Source organism: Rhinichthys klamathensis, unplaced genomic scaffold (genome assembly GCF_029890125.1).
Source record: "Rhinichthys klamathensis goyatoka isolate OS25496 unplaced genomic scaffold, OSU_Roscu_1.1 h1tg000258l_1, whole genome shotgun sequence".
Taxonomy (NCBI): Eukaryota; Metazoa; Chordata; class Actinopteri; order Cypriniformes; family Leuciscidae; genus Rhinichthys; species Rhinichthys klamathensis.
Genome location: NW_026606780.1, coordinates 651231 through 677117, shown reverse-complemented (window position 1 = coordinate 677117; position 25887 = coordinate 651231). Strand labels below are relative to the sequence as shown.

General features: G+C 41.1%; 1 protein-coding gene across 9 annotated transcripts in view; it reads right to left on the bottom strand.

Annotated features, from left to right (window-relative positions):
- Nucleotides 1-25887, bottom strand: part of herc1 (HECT and RLD domain containing E3 ubiquitin protein ligase family member 1) — a 47286-nt gene that overhangs the window by 6762 nt on the left and 14637 nt on the right. For 2 of the 9 annotated variants that reach the window (XM_056267329.1, XM_056267330.1), the window contains exons 23-70: nt 25227-25509; nt 24708-24828; nt 24567-24618; nt 23420-23688; nt 23101-23325; nt 22596-22716; nt 22279-22516; nt 21928-22097; nt 21685-21840; nt 21486-21592; nt 21270-21380; nt 20983-21153; nt 20138-20377; nt 19927-20010; nt 18546-19075; nt 16342-17123; nt 15257-15473; nt 15038-15162; nt 14229-14345; nt 13907-14114; nt 13583-13704; nt 12688-12917; nt 12055-12323; nt 11920-11972; nt 11587-11787; nt 11259-11433; nt 9933-10200; nt 9628-9841; nt 9041-9297; nt 8838-8965; nt 8605-8741; nt 7733-7933; nt 7467-7597; nt 7090-7301; nt 6208-6328; nt 5930-6076; nt 4334-4435; nt 4039-4212; nt 3607-3924; nt 3431-3514; nt 2964-3089; nt 2706-2844; nt 2434-2615; nt 2188-2343; nt 1703-1825; nt 1483-1585; nt 1211-1380; nt 949-1087 (exon numbers count right to left, since the gene is read on the bottom strand). In XM_056267329.1, coding sequence (XP_056123304.1) covers nt 949-1087; nt 1211-1380; nt 1483-1585; nt 1703-1825; nt 2188-2343; nt 2434-2615; nt 2706-2844; nt 2964-3089; nt 3431-3514; nt 3607-3924; nt 4039-4212; nt 4334-4435; nt 5930-6076; nt 6208-6328; nt 7090-7301; nt 7467-7597; nt 7733-7933; nt 8605-8741; nt 8838-8965; nt 9041-9297; nt 9628-9841; nt 9933-10200; nt 11259-11433; nt 11587-11787; nt 11920-11972; nt 12055-12323; nt 12688-12917; nt 13583-13704; nt 13907-14114; nt 14229-14345; nt 15038-15162; nt 15257-15473; nt 16342-17123; nt 18546-19075; nt 19927-20010; nt 20138-20377; nt 20983-21153; nt 21270-21380; nt 21486-21592; nt 21685-21840; nt 21928-22097; nt 22279-22516; nt 22596-22716; nt 23101-23325; nt 23420-23688; nt 24567-24618; nt 24708-24828; nt 25227-25509 — 9009 coding nt within the window. The remainder of the gene's footprint in view (nt 1-948; nt 1088-1210; nt 1381-1482; nt 1586-1702; nt 1826-2187; nt 2344-2433; nt 2616-2705; nt 2845-2963; nt 3090-3430; nt 3515-3606; nt 3925-4038; nt 4213-4333; nt 4436-5929; nt 6077-6207; nt 6329-7089; nt 7302-7466; nt 7598-7732; nt 7934-8604; nt 8742-8837; nt 8966-9040; nt 9298-9627; nt 9842-9932; nt 10201-11258; nt 11434-11586; nt 11788-11919; nt 11973-12054; nt 12324-12687; nt 12918-13582; nt 13705-13906; nt 14115-14228; nt 14346-15037; nt 15163-15256; nt 15474-16341; nt 17124-18545; nt 19076-19926; nt 20011-20137; nt 20378-20982; nt 21154-21269; nt 21381-21485; nt 21593-21684; nt 21841-21927; nt 22098-22278; nt 22517-22595; nt 22717-23100; nt 23326-23419; nt 23689-24566; nt 24619-24707; nt 24829-25226; nt 25510-25887) is intronic. The other 7 variants (XM_056267332.1, XM_056267333.1, XM_056267337.1 and 4 more) reach the window with 6 other exon arrangements.

Sequence of the window (25887 nt, the reverse complement as noted above, 5' to 3'; positions counted from 1 at the left end):
ACGTCAGGCGGCAACTGAAGAGATGCAAGCCAGGCAAGGCCCCAGGGCCTGATGGGATCCCAGCAAAGGTGCTTAAGACCTGTGCCACTGAACTCTCTGAAATAATCCATCCACTCTTCTGTGAAGTCTATCATCAATGCAAAATCCCTATCCTCTGGAAAACAGCTACAATAATTCCAGTACCCAAAAAAACACGTCCCAAAGATCTCAATGACTTCCGGCCCATTGCCCTTACACCCATCCTGATGAAGTGTCTGGAGTATTTGTTGCTACAAACCATCCTGCCACACGTCCGTCCACATCTAGATCCCCTCCAATTTGCCTATAAGGCCAAGAGAGGCACTGAGGACGCTGTGGCATGCCTGTTTCACCTTGTCCTACAACACCTGGATTCTCCAGGCACGACTGCCAGGATCCTGTTTGCAGATTTCACCTCTGCATTTAACACTATTCAGAGACATCTACTGATCCAGAAACTGCTCCACCTCAATTCCTTGACCTTGAACAAACGTGAACGATGCTCGGGACAGTTGACGAGCCAGCACTGCATAATCACGAAAGTTTAAGATCCTTGCCAATTTAAATATTCAAGTGCAAGAGGATGCGAAAGGGAGCTCATTTCGTTACTCGCTGTGTGGAAAGTTTTGTGTGCGCACACACCTTCAGCACGTGCCCAGAAAGCTGTACACGCTCAGACAGCGTGCAAATACAAAAACTGAACTCTCTTTCACATCTTCTTGCACTTGAGCGGACAAATTCACAAAATGATGTAAAAAAATAGCGAGTATCCCAGTAAACAGTTAGTTATGTCTTAAGTGAACGTAAACAATTTAGAAACTAAACAAGTGTAAAGTATCAGTATATTTGATCTGTGCATTCGTTCTTAAAGTGACATCAGCTTATTTATAAAAAATAAGCCTAAGCAAGCCATTGTTTATGTGTCTGTACCTGGAGCACGTGGCAGTACAGGCGGTGCAGTCCATGCTGCACTGTGGCAGCGGCCTGCAGATATCTGCTGGATGTTTTTGCCTTGTAAAGCACTGAGGAGGGTCGGCTCTCTGACATGATTGGTGTGGCCCAAGCCCAGCTTAAAAAAAAAAAAAAAAAAAAAAAAAAAAAAAAAATTGTTGTTGTTGTTCAGTTATTACATAAAACCAATAGGAAAATTGGAAAGATTACGAGTTTGTTAAGTCCCCTAGTAAACACACACCTGTCCCTCTGAGTTGCTCCCCCAGGCGTAAACCTCTCCAGTTGAAGAGAGTGAAAGTGTGTGCTCGGCTCCAACAGCCACATCCTCTATAAACACGCCTGTTAAAGCTGGGACCTGCTGAGGCCGGTTATGATTTCGTGCTCGACCCTCCGGCAGACCAATCAAACGATCTGTTACATTAAAGCAAAAACATTAGGAAACCCAATGGATTGGATGCTTTGACAGTTTATAGAACTGAGACAAGTATGCATCCATCTCTGCACATGGCTTACCCTGCCCAAACGTGTACACGTTTCCATCTTTGGTTAAAGCAACAGAGAACTGTGTGCCACATGCCACCTTCTTTATTCCAATTCCACACAAAACATCCACTTTCTGTAAAATAACAAACGCACACTTCATTTAGTAAAGACCAAGAGTTTATGACATGTAATATGCTTAACTGTGTATTCTTGTGAGGGTGTTGTCTCATAAATATGTCAGTAGTGGTACCTGTGGGGAAGATTTGGCTGTAGAGTTTCCCAATCCCAGTTTGCCATAGTCTCCATCTCCAAACGCCCAGACGGTCATTCCATCAGCCGATACTGCCAAAGTGTGATTCAGCCCACATGCAACCTACACATACACAATTTTATCTGATGTTCATTTTAACATCGGTGTGTGTATGTGAAGTGCCATACAAAAGTTCACATTCTAGGATTTAAAGTCTAATTTAAACCTACAAATAAACAAAGTTTCAGATTTTAAACGATTTAAAGCAAAAGAGGATAAATGAAATGACAATGAAATTAAATTCCATTAATAAATTATATGATTACTAATATATTATAAATTAATACATTATATTTATAGAATGTATATATGTATGTATATATTTTTTACATAAAAAAATGGAAGTATTTTCACAAGTGAACTCAGACTTAGGCACTATAAAGGATGTATGAAGTGTGTCTGTAGCTATTATTACTCAGTTTTACCTGGCCGACCTGGTGGCCCTCCAGCGCGCTGACTCTTTCTGGTAACTTTTTGTTAGAAGTGTTTCCAAGTCCCAGTCTGCCATAGTCTCCATTACCAAAGGAAAAGAGCTTTCCATCTGCAGTCACCACTGCTGAGTGCTTAAATCCACACGACATCTGCACAGTAACAAACACCATTATTCATCATACAGACCTTAGGTGGGTGTATTAAAGAGTGAGAGTGAATGTGAGAGGTGTGTTTCCGACCTGGACCACCTCCTCTCCCTGCAGCGCTTCTATCTGCCGCGGTCTGCGCTGTCTGTCGCTGTTGCCATGGCCCAGTTTTCCATAATCTCCATCTCCCCAGCTGAACACCTCACCACTCTCAGTTAGAGCCATCGAATGGCCATCAGACCCACAGGACGTTACCAGCTGGGTCACCACAAACCCTGCACAAAAATGCATCACATTACTGTTCCAGGGTATTGTAAACATCTATAATGAAAGTCCTTCAGGGTTTGTGTATGATTGCATCATGCCTTGCAGGGCAGATATAACAGTGAGGACGTGCAGATCGTCTGAATTTCCTTGTCCGAGGCGGCCGTAACTACCCTCTCCACATGCAGACACTGTCCCGTTAGCTTGGATCACAAATGTGCAGTTTTGCCCACACACAACCTGACAATACACAAATGATAAATTACATGAATTAGTATTTATTTAATTTGTACGACAGCATATTATAAATATCAAACTTTTGAAATTTGAAAAAGAAATTTGTGTGTGTACAATCATACCAGTTGGGCCTGAGAAAAAGAGGGAGCAAGAGTTGGCACCATAATGTTTCGCCCAGCCTCTGCAAGCTGCCCATGCCTGCCAGCACCCCATAAAAACACGTCACACTTCCCTCCGAGGTGCCAGTCCTTAAAATTCACAAGAGATATTCAAAGGTTTAGATTTTTTTTTTGCAATTTTAATAATAATAATAACAACATTATATACATGTTGATAAAAATTGAACAATAAATCAGCATATTAGAATGACCATATGACACAAAAAATTAAGTAATCCGCTTTGCCATCACAAGCAGAAATTACATTTTAAAATATAAATTGTAAAATTGTATTTTAAATTGTAATATTTCACAATGTTATTGTTTTTACTGTATTTTTGATCAAACAAATGCAGCCTTGGTGATATATGTAAATCGATTGACATAAATATATATAAATATATATTTCTATCCCTTTTATTTGCTTTCACCTCTGGTCTGGAAGTGGCCCAAGACATGATCTGCTCATCTATCCCAGACAGCCACTTGCTGTTGTCCTGTGTGTGATGAAAAGACTGTGACCATCATCAACAACAGTTTATTTTTCACCATCAAATCATTAAATATGGCAGTCTCACAGGACAAGTGTATGTTTAATCGCCCTCACCATAAGCAATGCCAATTTGTCCTTAGCCACGGGCTCCAGGTCCGGGACGATGAAAGACTCAGGAAAGGTGTGTCCGCGCACAAGGGCCTCGGCCGTTTTGACGGTGGTGGAAAAGCAGTGAAGCCACGCCCACTCACTGCTGGCCCAGGAGCCGGGGAAGGGGGCGGGGGAGGAACCAGGCTCAGGTGGGCAGTGGGCCAGATGAGGTGGGACAGGAGGATGACACAGTAGAGCGTCCAGCTGCAGACCCACCGCCAGAGACGCCAGACACTGCATGTAAGGACTGTGGACGAGCTGCTCCCCACACACCACATGAGGCTGAAACACACCAAAATAAACCAGGTATAAGAAACAGAAATTACCTCAACAACATCTTGCATTTTGCATTTTTCCATGAATAGTATTTGCTAAAATTATATCAGTTTTGTGTACCTTCTCATATGCGTACTGCTCCTGAAGCATGATGGGAAGTCTCTCCAGGAAGGCTCTCATGCATGGAGCCATATTCAGTCCCACAACACCCTGCTTCTTCAGCGCCGTGCGGCAGGTTGCTAATACGTGATTGGTTGCCATAAACTCTGCTGAGCTATTAACGACCAGCACATCCTGCAGAACAAACACGGATTCCAATAAGCAACATCTTTTCTAGATATTTGATAAAAAAAATAAAAAACTCCTCAAAATGAACAAAAATCAACTAAAATTTAAACTTTCAGGATTCTTTTACCTTTGAGCGATTGGAGCAGACAGCTACACCCACGTCAGGGATCCAAACTGTGTTGTGAATCGCTCCAGATCCTGCAACTACTGTTTGCAGCACTGATCCATCCTACACATATAAACATACACACAAACGTATTATCATGAAAACACTATATTGATACTTTCAAGTTTGTGTGTTAGTATTGTAAGTTTAGCCTGTATGCATGGGCGGCGCTAGGGAGGGGCCAGCAGGTGCTTCAGCACCCCCAAGAAAGACCAAAGCACCCCGATAGCACCCCCAAAAATAATTTCTGGAAGCAATTATATTCAGGCTGTATTCTATGGAAGCCCTGAACCACATGGTGAAGAAAAAAGAAAGAAAACATATCTTGTTATTTTGATATATTAACTCGTTATTTCGACATAATATCCTGTTATTTCCACATAATATCTGTTATTTCGACATAATATCTTGTTGTTTCGACATAACTTGTTATTTCGACATAAGGGGACATAATGGTTCTTATAATGGTTTTCTAAAGGCTTAACGTGTAATTAAACACGTTGCGTTCATATACTGGATATTCTGGATTGCGTTCAGATAGTATAGCCTACTTTATTATGATTTTAGTATCATAATGATTAATAAATGCAGGCACAATTATCGAACTTGATAAATGTTGCAGATATGTTTTACTATGCACAAACAAATGCCTTTTAACTTATGTGTGCAAAATTCAGAATTAAATGAATGTGCAGCAATTTGTACAAATAGAGAGTCTGTAGGCCTACTATACATACGTGTTATAGCCATTAAATAAGCGCATTTAGTTTCATATTTGTTAAAATATTATAACGTTATTTTTTTCCATCTATGTTGATTATGAAAAGTGAACAGCATGAGTAAGATAGGATGCGCAATATATCGGGAGACATGGAGTGGGTCAGACATGATTTTGACCACTTCATTCAGTTTTGTTTTGTAGAAAGCCTTTCTTTAAAGTAAATTTCGTTTTGTATAAATTGTATCTTAATTTTAATCAATTTTTCATCAAACAATTGCCTGGATTTAATAAAAAAGAAGCAAATATAGCAGACAATATAATCATGCCATGAAGGCGCCGGCACGATCACTTGCATTGCACGTGAACTGGAGCGCATCTCATCATAAATTAACAGAAATTCAGCGTATGCCTCACAGGCATGATAAATATATCTATAGAAAGCTTGAAATGTCTTTAAACGAAACAATTCAAAACGAAAAGAAATAGGCAACTCTCTGATTATGTAATCATTATGTGTATTTCTCTCTATAGGCGCATTCACTACAGAGACGGCTATAGTCAACTTCATCTTTGCAGCCGACACTGACACAGAAAACACTAGTTTATTAATAACAATCAATGCATGAGTGTCACCGGATTTACAAATGGACATCTTGCTTGTTGCACGCACACATATTATGTTGAAATAACATTATTAATAATAATAAATCTTTAAGAATATTTGATTGAATGCTGAATCGTCAATGATCTAGCACCCCCTCAGCACTTGTGTTAAAAATTCTCTGGCACCGCCCCTGCCTGTATGCGTTTATAAAGTGTACGCGACAGACACTGACCCGTAATGACCAGATGTTCAAAAGTCCACCAACCCCTCCAGACACCAAAGCCAGCCCATCTGGACTGAATGCTACTGTCCGCACAGGACTCATGTGACCCCGGAGCTTGAACACACATACTGCTCCTTCACTCCGCTGAGGGTCTAGCTGTAGAGAGATCAGGGAAGTCACATTAAAAACACACAAACGTACATTCTAAAGGATAGGGAAGAACAGATAGCAAAGTATAATTCAGAATTCAGAGGTTTTTAAATTGCTTAGATGTATGGACACATTACCATCAGTTTGGATTTGGATTCTGATTCCCACCATGCATCAGGGCAGGCAATGCTGGACTGAGAGTATGACGAAGGGTCCTGCGGTACAGTCCACACAGATACCAGGCCGTTCTGACAACATCTGTGAGAGAGTACACATTTTAATTTCCATATTCTTAATTTAGGACATAAATCACAATGCACACATTTTTATGAAATAAAAAAAGTGATTAAAAATACTACAGAAAAATATAATTACATGCTTGTGACTTGTGAAAAAGCCCTTAGAAACATTTCAATTTTGATTTCTGTAATTGGAAAAATAATGTACATTGCAAACTTACCAAAAAAATTAACTAATAACAGTAACATTAATAATAATACAATTAAAAATAATGTTTATTTGCTATATACTGAAATATAATACTGCTAATATATACCAAGCAATGGCACTTTAAATAATAATACTAATTTTTATGCAAACTACCATTAAAAATTTGGGGGTCGGTAAGATTTCTTTTTCAACATGCACACATTAAATTAATCAAAAGTAAAGTGAAAATTTTGCTCTGCCATAACACAAATAAATTACATTTTAAAATATATTAAAACAGAAAACAGCTATTTTTAATTATAATAACATTTCACAAAATTATTGTTTTTATGGTATTTTTAATCAAATAAATGCATTTATTTGATTAAAAATCCTTTTGTAAAAATGACAAAATCTTTTTTTCCATCAATAATCCAAAAGCCAGTGGAAAAATCCTACTGGGTTTTTGATGAGGGAACCAGGGTGATGCTAACTTCCGGGTTACCCTACAAAAATATGTCATCCCTGCACCACTCTATTGGATTTAGCACTCTTATGTATTAGCGTGCACACTGTTTGTCTGGACATACGTGGCAAACATGTTGAGAGGTTTAGGTCCTAGACCAGACAGGCTGCACCAGGCAACAGCATTGACAACAGCAGGGTGGGCGATACTTTGCAGACATGTCCAGCTTTGGCCCAAACCTGTCCCCGACCCCATCCACAGACGCACAATCTCCTCTTTAGCACAGCTTATTAACACTTGCCCACCTGGAGCCCAGCGCAATGAACTGATGCTTTCCTACGGTCACAACACACAAAGAGAGAACAAAGATTTGACTGTCAGTGAATTGATGAAGGCATGTTAAATTGCTTCTTCACACAAGGATTTTTACAGACAAGAATGTGTGAAAGTACTGTGTGTGAATGCTTGTTTATATGTGTGTCAGTTTATGATGACTCTAACCTTATGGGCATCAATAACCACCACAGATCCATTCTCTAAAGGCTCCTTAGAGCCAATCAGAAGCCTTCCATCAGCATATCCAACTGCAAAGGGCCGGTCCTCACTGTACCATGCGATTTGCATTACAACCACTGTAGAAATCAGCACCAAACATGGATACACACATGAAAAAAGTGCCCTAAAGAAATCTTGTTTACAGTGTCACAAAGCTAGAACAAACTGGGTATAATCGCATGCATTAGTATGGATTTTTAAAATGTCAGTACCGTCTTTCCTGAAGCAGTGTTGGAGTTCAGTTGTCTGCATATCCGAATCATCAAGAACCTCGAGAAGTCCCAATGTCCCATCCATGCGACCCACCAATAGCAGCTCTCGAGGCTCCCCACCCCACAGAGACCCCGCCTCCTCCTCTGGCCAAGCTAACGATGATACCCAATGAGGCTGCAGGTCCAATGAGGCCTTCCCACCTTGTGCGCAAACACATCGTGATGCACTGATATTAAAATTCTGGGCAATTCTGATAAGCCAATCAATATTTTCTATATTAAAATATAATTTGTTCCATTTTGTCTAAATAAATGAAAAACAAAACACTGAAAACTACTACAAGTGAATTTAGGCATCACAACATTATAATATACAGTATGGAAAATGGATATTTTGCTAAACATTACATTTAACAGTGTTATTAAATATATATATTTTTAATGTAATCTAAATGTAAAAATAGAGCAAATGAGTAGCACAATTAAATATCCAATATCAACCAATACTGATAAATAAATAAAATCAAAAACTCAAATGTTGGCTGATAACAGGTATGGTACCAATATAAAGTAAAGGACAAAATTCAGCAAGGACACATTAAATTGATGAAAAGTGACATTTATAATGTTACACAAGATTTCTAATTTAAATAATTGAAGTTCTTTTGAACCTTCCATTTATCAATGAATATAAAATTGTATCACGGTTTCCACAAAAATATTAAACAGAGCAACTGTTTTAGACATGATAATAAGAAATGTTTCTTGAGCACCAAATCAGCCTTGGTGAGCATAAAACAAAAAAGTAAAAATCTTATGGGCCCCAAACTTATAAACAGTAGTTTATATGGTGGTGATGGTGAGCAACTTACCATTGACTTGCCAAATGTTCACTATTTTATCCATGGCAGCAGCCAAGTACTTCCCACTGACACTCCAGGCCACTGGAGCTAAGTTTGGATCACCTGGTGACCCCAGATTATTCATACACTCCTCCGAAGTATCATCTCTGAAGACAGACACAGAAGGCCATAAACATCACCTTTCAGACAGTTGTTTCAGTGGGTGAAGAACAGGCCTAATTAGGAGAAAGAGAGGAACTCACACTTTGTTAAAGACACATGTCTGCTGCAGGGTGTACTGGTTTTTGGTCACGCTCCAAACGCGGACCGTCCCATCATTCCCACTTGTAGCCAGAAGTCCTTTTTTACTACACCACCCACATGTGATCACCTACAAGAGATCAAATGGCCATCAAAAACCATCCAGTGCGGTTAAAAGCAGCAAACAGCGCTGTGGGAATCATACCCTGCTCTGGTGGGCCTCGAGTCTGAAAGTAGACCACTTCCGCAGGTCTCCTGCCACGTCGGCAAAGGTCTGCGGGCGGCTCTGATTGTCTCGGTCGTGAGCCGCCAATGTGCGCACCAGCTGCTGCGCAGCCCATTGGCGGTGCTGCGATGAGAGTCGAGACGAGAGGCAGCACGCCGCCAGTGCATTTGCCAGCTCCAATGGGCCTACAGCAAGGGGGGCACAGGAGAGGTGGGCATAGAGAGGCGACATTAGCCCTGTGACGACCGAGCAGAACAAAGCCAGGCCGCGAGTGAGAGAAACAAACACACGTGCACACAGACGGATACACATACACACACACACACAATGAGAAAAAAAGTGAGAAATTAAAATGGTGGTGATTGGCGGCAAAGGCTGTGGTTTTCGAACTGCAACACAACAAAGCTTCATCTAACAACCCCTCTGCTGCAAAAACAAACAAATAAAGCATCAGATTTACAAGATTTAACCTAACAAAACAAAAACAAAAAAATGACTGGGAAAAAACTCAAAACAAGTAAATAATGTGGTGGCAGTCTCAAGCGGCTAGCAAGACGTTAACTAACCTCTCTTTTCCAGTTCAGCCTTGTCATAGCCGTGTCGAAGCCTGGCACCTTTATCGGCAAGCAGGGCAACTAGTGCCTGGGTCACCACAAAATTGGGTGATGTCACAAGCTTGTTCTCTTCTGCCACTCCCCTCAGGAAACTGGGCAGGAACTTCCTCTGGATTGGATCATCTACTGTGGTCAGATTCATCCCGGTGGCAGCTGATATCAGATTCTAGAGGAAAAGAGAGGCAGGATGAGACACAAAATTTACAGTTTTTTATCATCTCTTTGTTTAATAGATATTCATGAGAAGATCTGGCTACCTGTGTGCACAGCTGGACCAGAAGTTTGGCAGCGCTGGGGCTGTTTGATGCCAGACAGCCGACGGCGGTACTGAGGTATGCTAAACAAGAGATGGGTTTGGTAGGCTTACTAGCCCCTCGTGAGCGCTCAGAGGATCCGGGGCCTATTGCAAGGCCTGTGGACAGTCCAGCTCTACCTGCTGCAGCCAAACACATCAGACGCACCAGAGTCCTAATGTCTGTCAAGCCCAGAGACTCCAATCCTGCTGCTAAACTGCAACTAGATCCACTGAAGAGCAGAAATATGAGTTTAGACATGTATAGACATATTTAGAGACCTATATACATCAATTTTCCCCCTACCACTTTTATATATATGAACCGCGATTCTATTTTCTACTGATTTGAATCGATTCACAAATTTCAAAGATTGGTTTTCTAAATGTTTGTTAATAATAACGTGATATTGTTGGAACAAATAAGGCGGCAGTCAACTGCAAGAGTAGTACAGAACCCGGACAGTTTAGAGAGTGCAACAGGGGATGCATTATGAATTAAGCTTACCGTACTTGACCACAACAGTTTCTATATCAAAATCTTAACAATATCCACGTTTCCACCGCAGGAATTTTCCCCAGGAACTAGGGACTTTGGGGTGGTACTCTGTGTGTTTCCACCGCAGGAACCAGGGTCTAAATGAAGTTCCGTGTAAAAATGTCTCCCTCAGAAAGTCCCTGCTTGCGAGGTAGTAAAGTTCAGGAACTTTCGGGGGTGGGACTTGGGCGCTGAACATGCTGATTGGTTGAGTTCATGCCGCATTTTGATTTATTTCATCCACCATTTTTTAAAATCTGTTGCGTTGCGTGCAGTAAGAGTTGTTTGCTATTCGAATCAACAATGGAGTTTAAAAAAATACGACCGATGGAAAAACGACGAGGTTCAGGCTTTATTAAGCTTAAATTCAGAGGATGAAATCCAGCGGGAACTGTAAAGTAGCACGCAGTCATATGTCACCGGACTAATTTGCCTAATCTTCACGGTACTTTAGACCTCGATGGAAACGCAGACACCAACAGGTCTGGGGGAAAAATAGTTCCTGGGACAAATTGTTCCGGTTAATTTCGGTGGAAACGTGGCTTATAGATATGTATAGTTATAGGTACACGTAAAGTTTTTATTGCGATCTTGGCACCTCTTATGTGTACAGGTGCTTTTTACACACAAGAAATGCATTCAATGTGGAAACGAACAATACCTGCTTGTAAGAGTGAATGAACATATCATGTATCTGAGGCTAAATCACTAAGTATTATGAATGCAAATTAAAGCAGCCACATCAACACTTACCTAACTGACAACAGGGACAGTGCTCTCATGACCATTGTTCTGGCCAACAGGACTTGTGCAGCTGCAGTGACTCTTTTCAGAGCCACCAGGCGATCAGCAGACGTCTGGAGACCTGATGCCTGCTCCCCCAAAGACAACCGACCTGATGAACTCTTATCCACTGAGCTCTGGCAACCTATAGACAGAGCATGTTTTACTTAGTCAAATCCATAGAGATACACATAAATACAAACATCTTAGACAATATCTGTAAAATTACAGGCATTTTACTCCATTAATCAATGAGATGCATTTAAGTCACTTAATTGCATTGGTGTTATTATTGTACCTATCTGCAAGAGAGTCTCCTCCATGCTGTTGGTGGCAGTGACCATGGCAACAGAGGCTCCGAGAGGGTCGGTGTCAGGAAAATGGACAGCCTCAGGAACAGGTCTGCGTTCACTAAGGCCCAGCGGAGCAGAGAGCAAATCGAACTCCTCCTCGCCCGTCAGACGCTCTGCATCGTCTACATCCAACATGTCCCAGTCCTCTGCAGGACAAAACCACATGTACTTAGACACATTTACCCTGATACATATCAGTAGTAGTAGTTGTTAATAATTCTAGCAAATTTCTTTTAGTTTTTTCTGGGTATGGTTTTGCTTGTAGACACTTTTAATACCTTCATACACACAGTCTTGCTTTCCCAACAGGTCTGGGGCTTGACCTTTATACCTGAAAAACCGAGATCAGTGAAATACGTCAGATTCTTGTGAATTCGGCTATGATAACGCATGCCTGCAAAAACACTGCTCACCTCTCAGGCAGTGGTCCTTTGATCTTGCTCTTCATGTTGAGGTATTTCTCTCTGCAGCTGCCACAGAGCAGGTAATAGGGATTCCCGCTTCCACACTCCCCTCCGAACCAGCCGTCAACATAGGATCCATTGCTGCGGTAGCCCTGGCGATTGGCACTGCGACCGCAGCCAGGGTGGCTCTTCTTCATGTGCTGATTGAAGCTGGAAACGCTGACCCCACACAACTCACACACGACCACCTCATCGCGGTCCTCCGACTCGCACACATGCTAACACACAAGCAAAATGAACCAAAAAACTGTGGTTAGATGGAAGAGTAAGTTGTGCAACAAACATTTGAAACGAAATGTAAGCCAGTAGAACATGGATCAGGGCTGAAGCATCCCATTATGTATCTGCTGCTTTTGTACTGTGCCAGTAAAGCATGCACCAGCGTTAGTGAGTGTGCGAAAGCTGCTGTGCTTCAGCAGAAGTTTGTCTGTGTCCAATATGAGGGCGTGAGTGAGCAAACTCTATGCAAGTACATTATGTGCATCTCTGAACAAATGTGTAGGGGTGTGTTTGTGTACAGCCGTGCAGGGGTTAAAGGTGAGTAGTAAAGCAGCGGCAGCCCCAGGCTGCTGTCACACACACCCATGTTGGCCAGTCCAGTACCTCCGGGATCCACATTCCCAGAATGTCGGAGTCGGATGCCAGCTCCTGGGTGAACATGGCCTCCATGGCTTCCTGATCCAATTCCAGCTCCAGCTCTTCATCCAGATTGAAGTCGTACAGCGCCCCGAGAGGCCCAGACTCCTGCTGCAGTCCAGAGCCTTCTCGACGGGCTTGAGTTCGATGTGCCTGAACTGAGCGGTACAGTCCAGCTACACAACAAAACGCAATATTAATGTTGAGACAACTGTTACAACTTAATGTTGTAAAATTGTATTATACATACAACCATATATGCAAATGCATCTATTTTCCAAACCGCTTGTCCTCGGTACGGTCAAGGTTATACAGATTATTCATACATTCAAGAAATTAACACATATTTTGTTCAGCAAGGATGCATTAAATTGATCAAAAGTTACAGTAAAGACATTTAAATTAATACAAAATATTCAAATTTCAAATAAATGCTGTTTTTTTAAGCTTTCTATTCATCAAATAATCTTAAAAATGTATACAGATTCAACAAAAATATTAAGCAGCACAACTGTTAATAATAAGAAATGTTTCGTGAGCACCAAATCGTCTGAAGGATCATGTGACACTGAAGACTGGAGTAATGACTGCTGAAAATCAGCTGTACCATCACAGAAATAAATTACATTTTAAAATATATTAAAACTAAACTATATAAAATCTGCAGCCTTTGTGTGTGTCCCTTCTTTCAAAAACATTTAAAAAATCTTACCAACACCAGACTTTTGAACAGTATATATACACAAGTCCTTTCAGGGTCAGTTAAACCAGCCACATTACACAGGGCTTCATTTAGACAAATAGTTGAAAACATGTATATTTGCAGATCCCTAGAGTGTACCTGCACGAGCTAGTAAAGTGCGTGCAGCAAGGTCAAAGCGGTGTTTCCTGCTGGCTGCAGAGCGTCCTCTGGGAGTGGGGCCTGCAGAGGCAGAAGCCGAATCTTGATCAAGACCTTCAGGACTGTAGGAACAGAGAGGTCACAGTGTTCATGTTGTATTGCAAAACATTATTTGGGCCATTTCTCATTCTAAGTACACTGTACCTAACAACACTTTTTTTTATTACATTGTAATAAAAACAAATATTGGGGGTCTTTAATTACTTATGACATTTACTTATTGGGTGTCTTTAATTACTGTAATTCATTCTGTAGGTATTGTACCTGTCACTGAATCCCTCCTCCATCTCTGCAGCGTCAGCATTGGGGATGTCTCCCGGTGAGCGCAGGTAACCCCTCTCTGTGCCCTTACCCCCTCCTGCTGCCCCGGAGCAGGGGTCCGAAGCCTCCTCAGAGTCTGCCGTGCCCGGATGGTCGATCATCCACATTGCAAGCACAGTGATGTTTTGAGCATCTGCCTCAGCACGTGCACCTACAGACCAATACAGAACATACTCTGAATATCTGATATGATATATGAGAAGAAAGAAGAAATTCTGAATCAGACATGACATTTCTATGAGAGGATCTATAAGTATTTGTCTACCTGTTGCTTCCAAAGCTTTCATGATCTGTCTGAGTGAGAATCCCATTTCCAGCAGTGGAACCGCGATGGCAGGAGGAGGTGGAGATGTGGAGAGGCGACTGCTGGGGTCTGATAATGCTTGGAGTGAATAAACATACATTTTCAGAATAAACCTTTTTTTTCCCCCAAATTATATTTTCAGCATAATTTGAAAAGTTTCCTAGTATTTGATTTTTTTAAATAGTTTTTTAGTTTTTTTGAAAGAAGTATGCACAATAAGGCTGCATTTATCTCTCTTTTTTTATCTTACCCGAAACTTTTGAATGGTTGTGTATCGCAACTTCCTAAAAAATATTAAGCAGCAAAATATGTTTCCTCCTTGCCCCCGATACACTCGTCAAATTAGCCGAAGCAACTTAGATATGCAAAGACATGCACAAGCACAGTGACGTATGCGCACAATTTCCTGCGAAAACCATCCTGACAGGTCTAAATATAAACACTTATAACAGGCTTACCCATAGTGAATCAGGGTAAGACAAAAAAAACATGTTTTGGAAGAAGGATTGATGATATATTGTCTTGAACAATATATTATTACATAGCTGTAATTATGTAAAATATTATTACAACTTTTACTGTATTTTTGATTAAATGAATGCAGCCTTGGTAAGCATAAGAGACTTCTTTCAAAAAACAATTTGAAAAACCAAATCCAAAGTATATAATTTAAATTACATTTTGAATGCCATATTTTAGATGTGTTTTCAGACATTTGGACCCCATTTTATTAATTAGGAGAAACATATTGTGAGTGTGTGTATTTGTACCTGTCCTAGTGTTGGTCCTGGCAGGCTGGGACTCCGATGGCGAGGTGGGCAGCGATGAGACGGGAGGGGTCTGAGCTCTACGTGCCGGCAACAGGGTGGTTGTCGGGTAGCTGGAGAACATCTGTCTGCTCAGATATACACATGCAGATCAATTATGACACACATGTTGAAAGATTCAATGTTCACATATTCTAAAAAAGCCATCCGTTGGGTGTGTACCTGAGGAGGCTGAGCGGCATCACTCCGGGTGATTCAGAAGCTGGTGCAGTCTCGGCATCTGTAACAGGTGTGGTTGCTGTGGTAACGGGTGTGGTTGCTGTGGTGGTGTCCTCCAGTGAGGAGCTCATGAAGGAGGTGCTGCTGGAAGCTGAGGGGGAGGTGGTGACCGGAGTCTGAAACTGTTGCTCTCCCTCTAACTCATCACACTCTGTGTCCACTAAAAACACACACACACACATACTTTATGAAGAGAAGTGTGTGTCCTGGGAAAGAGAGTGCAATCTGTAATCTGAAGATGAGAGCATAACTAGTAGCGAACCCCCTTTATTTTGCAGTAAAAAAAAAAAAAAAAAAGATGAAACAAAAAATTCTTTACCCATTAGAGTAAAAATAATGATAAATTCTATTAAATGTTCTAATTCATAGTGCTTACATTTAAAGCCCAAAGTATACTTCAGCCGCCCGCGTTTCGCCACGGTCCGCGGAGTGCACGCACTACAGCATGACGGAATTTTAGTCATCCGCAGGGTCTACAGATGTCCACGCACATTGTCCATGTGCAGCCCAATTTTTGTGCGAGTACAACAGCGCATATGCGAGTGACTTTAGGACTTGAAAACAAAGTCCACTAACGGCCTAAGGAGTATAATTTAAAAGGCAGCGGAACGCAGAAAATGAGGTATGCCTGGGCCTTAACTTCCTTTAAATTATGTGACTTTACAATAATACAAGAATCGTTGTTTGTGCCCATCATGTGTACATTATGTCGAAATTTCTTAAGCACCAAATAAGCATATTAGAATGATCACACAATCATATAACACTGAAGACTAGAGTAATGATGCTGAAAATTCAGCCTTGCCATCAAAACAGAAAACAAATTAAATTGTTAAATTGTAATAATATTTCACAATATTATCACATAAACGTAGCTTTGGTGAACATAAGATTTCAAACTTTTGAAAAGTAGGGATATTAGAAAAGTTATTATTCGAAAGTAGTGTTATTCTAAAACTTTTGAAAAGTAGTTATATATATATATTCGGTTTATGTATATCAGATTTGTTGGACGTTTTCTGATGTACCTGGTTTGGAACTCTGGCCTTCCTGTTCTTCAAGCAGGCTATTGACCACTAGTTTGTAGATCATAGTCTGCGCCCGCTCCAGGTCTGCCAGCCCAAGCGCCCTTTTGATGGGTGACCTCATAACTGCCCGCTTCACCATGTGTCGCATCAGAAACTGCAGAGCTGATCGCAGCTCTGCCTCCTCCTGACACACGCTGACCCCAGGGCTTGCACAATCCGCATTATGGCCGCTATCAGGCATCACTTTGGGGATCAGCAGCAGTTCAGCGTATTTACTACAGCTAAGAAGTACACTCAGGGTCTTCATCGCTCCCAGATACAGATACGAGAGCTGTACCGCATGCACCTCCATCTGTGCAGCCGCCTCCTGTGAGCTTCCCCGTGCCACCACCATCTCCTGCAGTCTGCGGCGTCCCTCCGCTGGAGTCTGCTGTGTGGTGTCCTGTGTGTAGGCAGCCAACTCGCTCTCAGAGCGAGAGTTGGGCGGTGCGCGAGCTCGAACCTCGTCTAAGCTGTGAGATACACGCAGGTCTCCCGTCCCTTCTTTTGGTTTGGTGCGTGTCTCGTTCTCTCGTTCTTCCTGGGGTTCGTGCCGGTGTCTCCGTTCGTGCCGCCGGTTAGAGACGGATTTGGAACTGTCGTCCTGCAGGCTGGCAAGGGTGGTGAGGTCCAGAAGCAGAGCCGCAGTGAGTCCACGGAAACGAGAAACGTCAAAGGGAAGAGGCTCTATCGGCTCCAAGTTGTACAACGGCGTGTCACTGGGCGACCAAAAAGTGGGGAAGCTTCAATAAAAAAGAGTGACAAACCAAACAGAGAGAGAAAGAGACAGAGAAAGAAAGTGAGGGAGCAGGGAGGAGGGCCAGGGAACATGCAACATCATGGAACTAAAGCAAAGGAATAAGTCAAAGAAATGATTAGGGAGGACGAAAATTGGGAAAAGAGTCTAGGGATGACCGAGACTAGTCGACTAAACAATACTGCTGAAACTTACTTGACGACAAAAGACCTTATAACAATATCCTAGAATACCCTTAATAGAATACCCTTAAATAATGTATAGTTGCCAGTACATGTCAAGCTTTTCTTGCGATTTTGCCACCTCTCATGTGAACAGGTACTTTTCATACACGTTTAAGCACGGATGTGCAAGCGGTGGCCGTGGTAACAAACAACAATACTTTGACGTGCTGATTTATGTTAACTAATTTTGATTTGAGGAATTCGTTTCTTAAAATTCAGTTCGTTCTTATTGGTCCTGCAATGCCTATTGATTCAGTTGATTTTAATAAATATGTCTATAATTGGCTAACGTTGAGTGAATGCTTAAAAGGTTAGTTCACCCAAAAATGAAAATTCTGTCATTAATTCCTTACCCTCATGTCGCTCCAAACCCATATTATCATTGATCAGCGAACATATCAGAAGCTCAACCGAACCTGCTTGGCGCGTGAGAACAAACCTCATTGGTTCTTGCGGAAGCTCAAACGTGCTGCGTAACACATGAGAAAGAACCTTATTGGTTCTCGCACATCAAGCAAATATGCTTGAGCTTCCGTTTACCACAACTGATGTGTGCATTGATGAATGTTTATATTTGAAAAACCCTAAATTAAATCTGTTCATCATATAAAGCGATCGTGTCTCTTCGAAAATTTGGACTAAACCGCTCAATTCATATGGTTTAGTTTTACGATCTCTTTATGAACTTTTTGAAGCGTTAAAGTAGTAATTGCGTAGGCTGTCAATGGAGAGACAGAAAGCTCTCAGATTTCATAAAAAATATCTTCATTTGTGTTCCGAAGATGAACAAAAGTCTTTGAAAAATGACATAAGGTTTAAATGACAGAATTTTCATTTTTGAATGAACTATCCCTTTAAATTTAATGTACAATGATCAAAATGCACAGCACATGTATGCTTTTTCAACTGCGTTCAGTATGGGATTCGACTGTTCGATTCTTAAATTAAGTAGGCTATTTTAAATGGATCACTAATACAGTATTCTGGGTGTTTGTTAGACTGGTAGGTTACAAAATGTCCATTTAATCGTTAATGAAATTAGTTGTGACGCACATCCCTTAAAGAAACCAAGAGAGCCCTAGATAGAAAGAAAGAAAAGTTGGAGACCTCTGGGGAGCAGGAAAAAGCCTCAAAATAACATTCAGAGATCAAATATACCATGTAAACAGATACCCATCTCTCACCTGATGGTAATCTCCGCCTCATCCCACTGCACCTTAGCTGATGTGCTCCCCTCCTTCACCACACCCAGCAGAGTGGCGTGTCTCCCCGTCTGCTTGTGCACACACCGTCCCCCCATCCTCAACCCACCATCTACTCCCCCTATCACAGCTAACACCGGCCACACCTGCTGGCACAGCGTCCGCAGGTGCGCCTCCGACAGCTCTGCTGCAGTGTGCCGTCCACTTCTTCCTCTCTCCTCCTCTCGCTCCTCCTCCTTCTCATCCTGCTCCTCTCGGCTCTGTGCCGAGCGGCTCTTGCGCAGTCTGGTGACCCCTGCAGGAGGAGCTCCTTCTCGCAGACAGCCCCTGATCTGCTGGAGGCGCTGGAGGATGCTATGGTTGATGGTTTGGGTCCAGCACTCCGAGCGGTGTAAAATCCGGACCAGCTGGGTAGTGGCTTCCGCAAGTACGGTTGCTACAGGGCTACAGATTGGGTCGCCAGGTAACAGGTCACGTGGTGTGCCCCTCATCTGCATGTCACAGATTTTTACCTGCAGGGTAGGAGACCAGTTAAAACAATAGAGAAAATTGTAGAAATTTGCCAACCAGTATACATTTTTATTGCTGTCAACATTATGGTAGTTTTACATCACTTTCTACAGCGCCACAGTAAAAGAAATCAATCATAGTTTAGTTTTGAATGTGACTTTACAGTCTGAACTGATTATAAGATAAGACAATGTAGTACTAAATAACGGCAAGAAAACTTTTCTATTAAGCTTTGCAGGCTAAATCAAACATCCAATGTGAACGATGTTTTGGTTTAAAAACAAATGACTTTTATGAATTGTTTTTTTATTTTTTAAAGTAATCATTCAAAAAGACTCAAATTTATCAGGGTTATTATCATTATTTAAAACTAATAAGTATATTTTTGTTAATTAAAATAAAATAATAAATTAGAAATGTTCCCTAAGCAACTAAATGAAATAAATTGAAGTACTAAAATTATTAACTGAAAATAAATAAACTAAAAGGTCACTAACAATAAAACTGAAATAAAAATAAATTCAATGTAATATAAAAAAAGACTAATAAAATGACAAAAGCACATAGCAAAATGACAAAAAAATGAACCAAATGGAAAAAATAAATAAAAATAATATATATATTTTGTTTCATTTGTTTCATTGCAATGTATGCCTGTTCAAAAAAACATTTTCTACTTTATATTACAAATATCGTTTCTCTAAGGTTAAGAAATCGAAGCTTAGACTGACCTTATAACAATAATTGTAATGCAGTCTGAACAGTTGAAAATGGTGTGTTTATCAGTGTCATTTTAGACATACAAAAAAAAAGACCAGGTACTGAAATCAACATCAGCATCTCTGCATCTTACCTTCTCCCCTGGGTTGCTGCTGTAGAACATGACACAAGGGTAGAGCTCTGTAGCATCAACATCTTCAAAGGCCAATTTGGGTTCCTGCCACATGGTTTAGCAAAAAAATATTATAAAAGAGAGAGAAATAATGAGTGTTATAGCTCAGCTATTGACACGAGAGTTGGTAAAATGGTTAAATATTTGTCTTCATGACTGGGCTGCACCGCACCTCTCCATTCTTGCCAAAGGACACAGTCCTCGCCTCCATGTCCAGCACACAAGTGATGTAGTCTCCCTGTGTGTAGCTGGACAGCGTGAGGGTCTGTTCTCCATTATGGTAAAGGTTGCCACTGTATGCGCGGTAGAGCCACATGTCTGCTGTTGTGCGGTGGTTAAAATCATGAACGGGCCAGCGTGAAACACCCACGCACGTTCCCTCGTTTCCACGATTCTCCTTCACGATATAGAACTGGAAAAAAATGATGTGCACTTATACTCACATAGCCTGACAGAATGTCCATATTACGCTATCAGCTTGCATGGATGTGTGTGTGTGTATACATAGACTTCCGTTCAAAAGTTTGGGGTAGTTATGTGTTTTTTTTAATGAAATTAATACTTTTATTCTGTACTTAATACTATTAAAATGATCAAAATTGACAGTAAAAGACATTTATAATGTTACAAACGATTTCTATTTCAAATAAATGCTGCTCTTTTGAACTTTCTAATCATTAAACAATCCTGAAAAAAAGTATCACCATTTCCACAAAAATATTAAGCAGCACAATTGTCAACTGTGATGATAATAATAAACTTTTTCTTGAGCACCAAATGAGCATATTAGAATTATTTTTGAAGGATCATATGACAGCAATGATGCTGAAAATTCAGCTTTCCATCACAGGAATAAATTACCATTTAAAATACACAAAAATAGAAAACAGTTATTTAAAAATCTTACAGATTTGGAGATTTTCTTGTTATCTTTCATATTTTTAAAATAAAGATATAGTAAAAAAAAATCTTAACCCCAAACTTTCGAACAGTACTGTAAAAGAAAGTGTGTAGAACCTTCCACTGGTAACAGCCAGAGGAAATGCCAGTGGAGGCCAGGCCATAACCTTTGCCCCCACTGCCATGTGTCAGTCCCTGTCCGCTTTCCACCACACAGCACTGAGCCTTCTCAGGGTCAAAGGTCACTTCCTGGATAGGCAAATTTTCTTCTTCCTCCTCTGTCTCACCCTAAAACAACCAGAAAGGAAATTGAATGGCATCTCAGAAATGTGAAGTTGAGTATGAGCAAATTTTGAAGCAGCAAAACCTTGACAAAAACACTTGACTGACTGTATCTCCCTTACCTGTAGTTTGAGTTCCTGCTCTCTTTCTTTTAGCTGGATGGCATGTTTTGCTTGAGCAACAGGTGCCTCCCACATACAGTCCGAGAGCAGCGAGAACAACCTCTCCACCACCTACCACACAAATTATCAATTTATCACACAAACTGTCAAATTAATTTAGCTCTGCAAACACATATTCAATTAAAAAAAGCACAATACAGGTGTGTGGAGTCAGACCTGGGTCATCTGATGGTCCTCCACACTGCTCTCACAGGCAGGAAGTACAGCTTCCAGAACATGAAGGGCTAACAGCCGTGTCCTCAAATTACCAACCAATGGAATGCCTGAAAAACACACACATTCAACTAATCTAACAACTAGCACACAAGCAAGATGATGTTGATGATGATCGAAGACGAAGATGATGCTGTATTACCTGAACAGCATTTCTGAGCAGCAATGTTGAGAAGGACTTCAGTCCATTTAGGAGATGCCATCTTGGACTGGATCGCTTTGGAAGAGACGACGCGCCGTAGAAACACCAAGAAGTCTCCGAGGTGCAGCTCTGCGGTGTGTGTCTTGCGTAACAATGCTACACCAAAATAAAAGCAATATATAAAACCACAAAATCAATTGACTTAGTGAGCATGTGGCCGTTTTGAGCTCTTTAGTGTCCTACCTCGAAAATCTTTTTTCTGAGCATCTGCACAGTCGTCAGTCTTCTCCTGCAGTTCTGTACTTGCACTGAGTGTGCTTCCAGCAGCCTGAGCCAGCAGAGTCTTCAGCTGACTACACAAAAGATCCAACAGGGACTGGACCACTTTAGGGCTCAACCTGTCTGCATATGTCCTGATGGAAAGATAGGGGAAAGCAACATTTAGAATTTTGGCACTTTGTTTACATGCCAGGTCTGAAGTTCTCTAAAGAAAATTCAGGCACTAGCATCATCATTTAAATCATACAGCATTAAAGGTTCAGATTGACTATGAAAAACCAGGTGTTAACAGTCTGTGAGTGAACTGTTTTGTACCCGGTGCTGATGGCTAGTATCTGTAGCAATCTGGTGCTGGCCACTTTGAGGGCAGTGCTGAGCTGAGAGCCTGCCGGCTTGTGCAGGAGTTGCAGTGTCTGTCCAAGCAGGGTTTCCGTTCCACAAAGCTGTGAGAGAACGTCCAAAAGGCCACTGGAGATAGCTAATGATACATCGACAGGCTGGTATCGCACGCTTAAAGCGAAGACTGTCACCAAAAGAAGCCTCTGCTGGGCCTCTGGAAACACACACAGCATTGTGAATATATGTTCAATTTAATAAAATATGCCACATACAATCACTAGTGTATACATTACCTATGTGGTGCTTGTTAGCTTGCAGGGCTCTCTCTAATGTGACTGACAGCTGCTGATATATCTTATGCACAGCTGTCTGAATGTCCATCTGTAAACATTTCTTGGCTGCTCTGACTCCATCCTACAAGGAAAGACAAAGAACATGCAGATAATAGCATAAATGATAACATACCTTTTTTAGCATGTTATGAGAAGTCATTTCAGTTCTTCCATACCCAGTTTATAGGACAAAATGTGTTAAAGCAAGAAGACCGAACTGCTCACATCCATTCTGATCATCTCTTTTTTTCTCAATAAGGCCTTATGCTTGCATACCCCAGTCTAAATTAGCTTATATTAAGCCAGCATGACCTACAAAGAAGCTCAACTATGTTTAGAATCCGTTGCTTGTTATTCACTGATGGCCATAAATACATTTTGAACGGTATGCCATACCTTAAAAAAATATTTTACCAGTACCTGTAAATCTGAAACAAGTCAAAGTTTAGATCCATGTCACAGTTACCTGGTAATGATGTAGTTGGACATTCTCCCCCTTTGGCCCCCCATTACACACTGCACCCAGGCCGAAACATCCCGACAGGAACTGCAGTCTGACAGATGTTAGCAGAGAGGCAGAGTGAAAACTGAGGCTTGTGCGTCCAGCTCCACCTCCAGAGCCTGCTTGACTGCTTTTCTCCTCCATCCCAGAAATCAAAACCACAATCTGATGAAGGGCCTCGAGACGCAACTATAGAAATAAAAAATAAACATAAAAGCATAAGATGTGTAGGTGGAAGGCATCTGTAGTGACAAAGACAAATAAAAATGCTGAATGCACGTACCTCTGCTCGGCTCTGCTGCTGCTCCATGGCAATAATAATGGCCTGTGGGCTGGTGGACACACTCTCTTCTGGTTCCTTAAACGCAGGAGCATTCCCAACATCTCCACTGATGAAGTTCACAATGTTCTCGATGAGTGCATGGAGCCTGAGTGATTGGCTCAGATCGATGTCTGACTCCTCGTAGGACTGCGGAGAGCTGTACAAACACTCACGGGCCGAGCCTCCCCCAAACCAATCAGCAGAAGAGTCTGGAGAACTGTAGAGAAAACCTTGAAAACACAACACAAAATCTGTTGAACAAATTTATAATAATGGGCAAATAAGAATAATTTAAATACATGTATATTTAAATTGAATTTATATATACTAATTTAAATATGTATAATCTATATTTAAATAATAGTTTATAAATATAGTTAAATTCAAATGATTAAATAAATGATACTTTCAACAGAAAACATTGAGTTTCAAATTCTCAAAACATTCCACAAGTCATCATCCTTTTTTCACATTTCAGTCCTGATTGTAAGAAAAAATCTGGGGAAAGAATTATATGGTAAAATCTGCTTAATGGATCTATTAAGCCATTTATTAGTAGCCAATAGCATCATAAAATTCCCAGGCATAGAGGCAACAGTCGACCAAAAAGATGTGTCCCAGGTGCGGTTTACTGTATAATAAAAAAATGCCAATTAATGTCTCATTTATTTAGCTATGACTGTTAACATACAGAAAAAAAATATATAATGCACAAGCAGCTTAAATGGCATCCTTTAATCTATATAATATAATTTTGGCAGGAAGGGTATGTGCAAAACGAGTGGACAGGAAAGACAGGTAATTGAATTTTACCATAAACTGTGCTTTTCTGCAACCACAGACAGCAGGTCTGAACATGAATTATGAGTATTATGTTTAATTACTATTTTATAGAAGAAATTTGTGTGGCATGTTTTGAATTTTGGAAGAACATGAAGATGCTTTAAATGTATGGACTCATTTAGCCAAGTAGAAGAAAACAGACTGACACAGAGCTGTCAGAGCCACATTACATGTGTACACAGATAGACTTTAGCACAAATATACAGACACCAATACAGTGTGTCCCACTACTGGAGGGTCAAAGTGTTGGGGGAGGGGCTGTTACCTCTTTTTTTAGGAGTGAAAGCTAAATCCAGATCCACATTCCTCCTTGCATTCTGAAAATGGTCACACCGACAGGTTACATAACTGCAAATTAAAAGCAAGAAAAGCAAATAAGGCAGTGTGCATGTGTCACAGATCTCACCAGTGAGTATCCCTCCTCATCAGACTCTGGCTGGGAGAGATCTGACTCACTCCTGGATTTTGTGAGTCTATAGCTGGGACTGCTCTGGATAGACCGACTCTCTGCTGATAAGCTCTCACTCCTAAACACAAAATAAAAATGGGAAATAAATGTTACATTTCCTGTGAGTGGGCAGAACACAATCATGTCAATAAAAATGTGACCTCAATTTCATATTAATAGCACTAATGAACAATGTTTTTCGATTATTGAAATGATAGGTAACTGCTGCTTTTAAGCTAATTGCAATTGGGTCAGCTTATAAAGGTGCTTCAAAAGTAGGTCTCTTGCAACTGGATAATATGAAATCTTAAAAAGTAGGTCAGGCATTCCTGGACCGCACGAGAGCGCTGGAGAGGTAAACAAGTTCAGTGAGACCTTCAGACTCCAAGGATAAGGGTTACCTATGAAAGTTAAGGCACGCTTATGCTTGTTTAACCTGTACTTGTACCTGTACTTTATAACGATGACGTCACTCACCTCGGCATGAACCCGCCTCCGTCCTGGTTGACCCCACCTGTCAGGGGTTGCTGATTGCTGAGTTGAGCGACCGGCGTGCTGACGGCCAGCAGGAGCATTGCACAGCGGTGGATGACGGCATTGCATGCGGTGGTGTAAAGATCCTGTGCTTCCTGAGCAGTTGTGCTGCTTCTGCGCTCGGGACAGGGCTGAGCCGGCTCTTCCTGGACGCTCATGCTTCCGGTTCGATCTCGGTCCCTTCCTCGGGCTGCCTCCCGTGCTGATAGGAAACATTGAAAGATTTCTGTGTCCGCCAAGACATAAGACACAGAGCAGCCGGGTTAGGGAAGCAGCCAAGAAGCATGAGGCTGTTAAAAAGGGCCTATGGTTGGATATTACACAATGTCATGTGTAACAAATGTGTAACAAACAACCATGGATGACAATTTTGGGGGGTTTATTAGTATACATTACTGCTCAAAAGTGTAAGGGAAAGATAATTTTTTTTCAAAGAAATCAATAAGGATGCATTAAAATTGATCTAAAGTGAAAGTAAAGACTTTTACATTGTTGCAAACAAAAAAATCTATTTTAAATAACATGTTTTTTTGCACAACTATTTTCAAAATGTATCATCATTAGCACCAAATCATCAAGACTGGAGTAATGATGCTTAAAATTC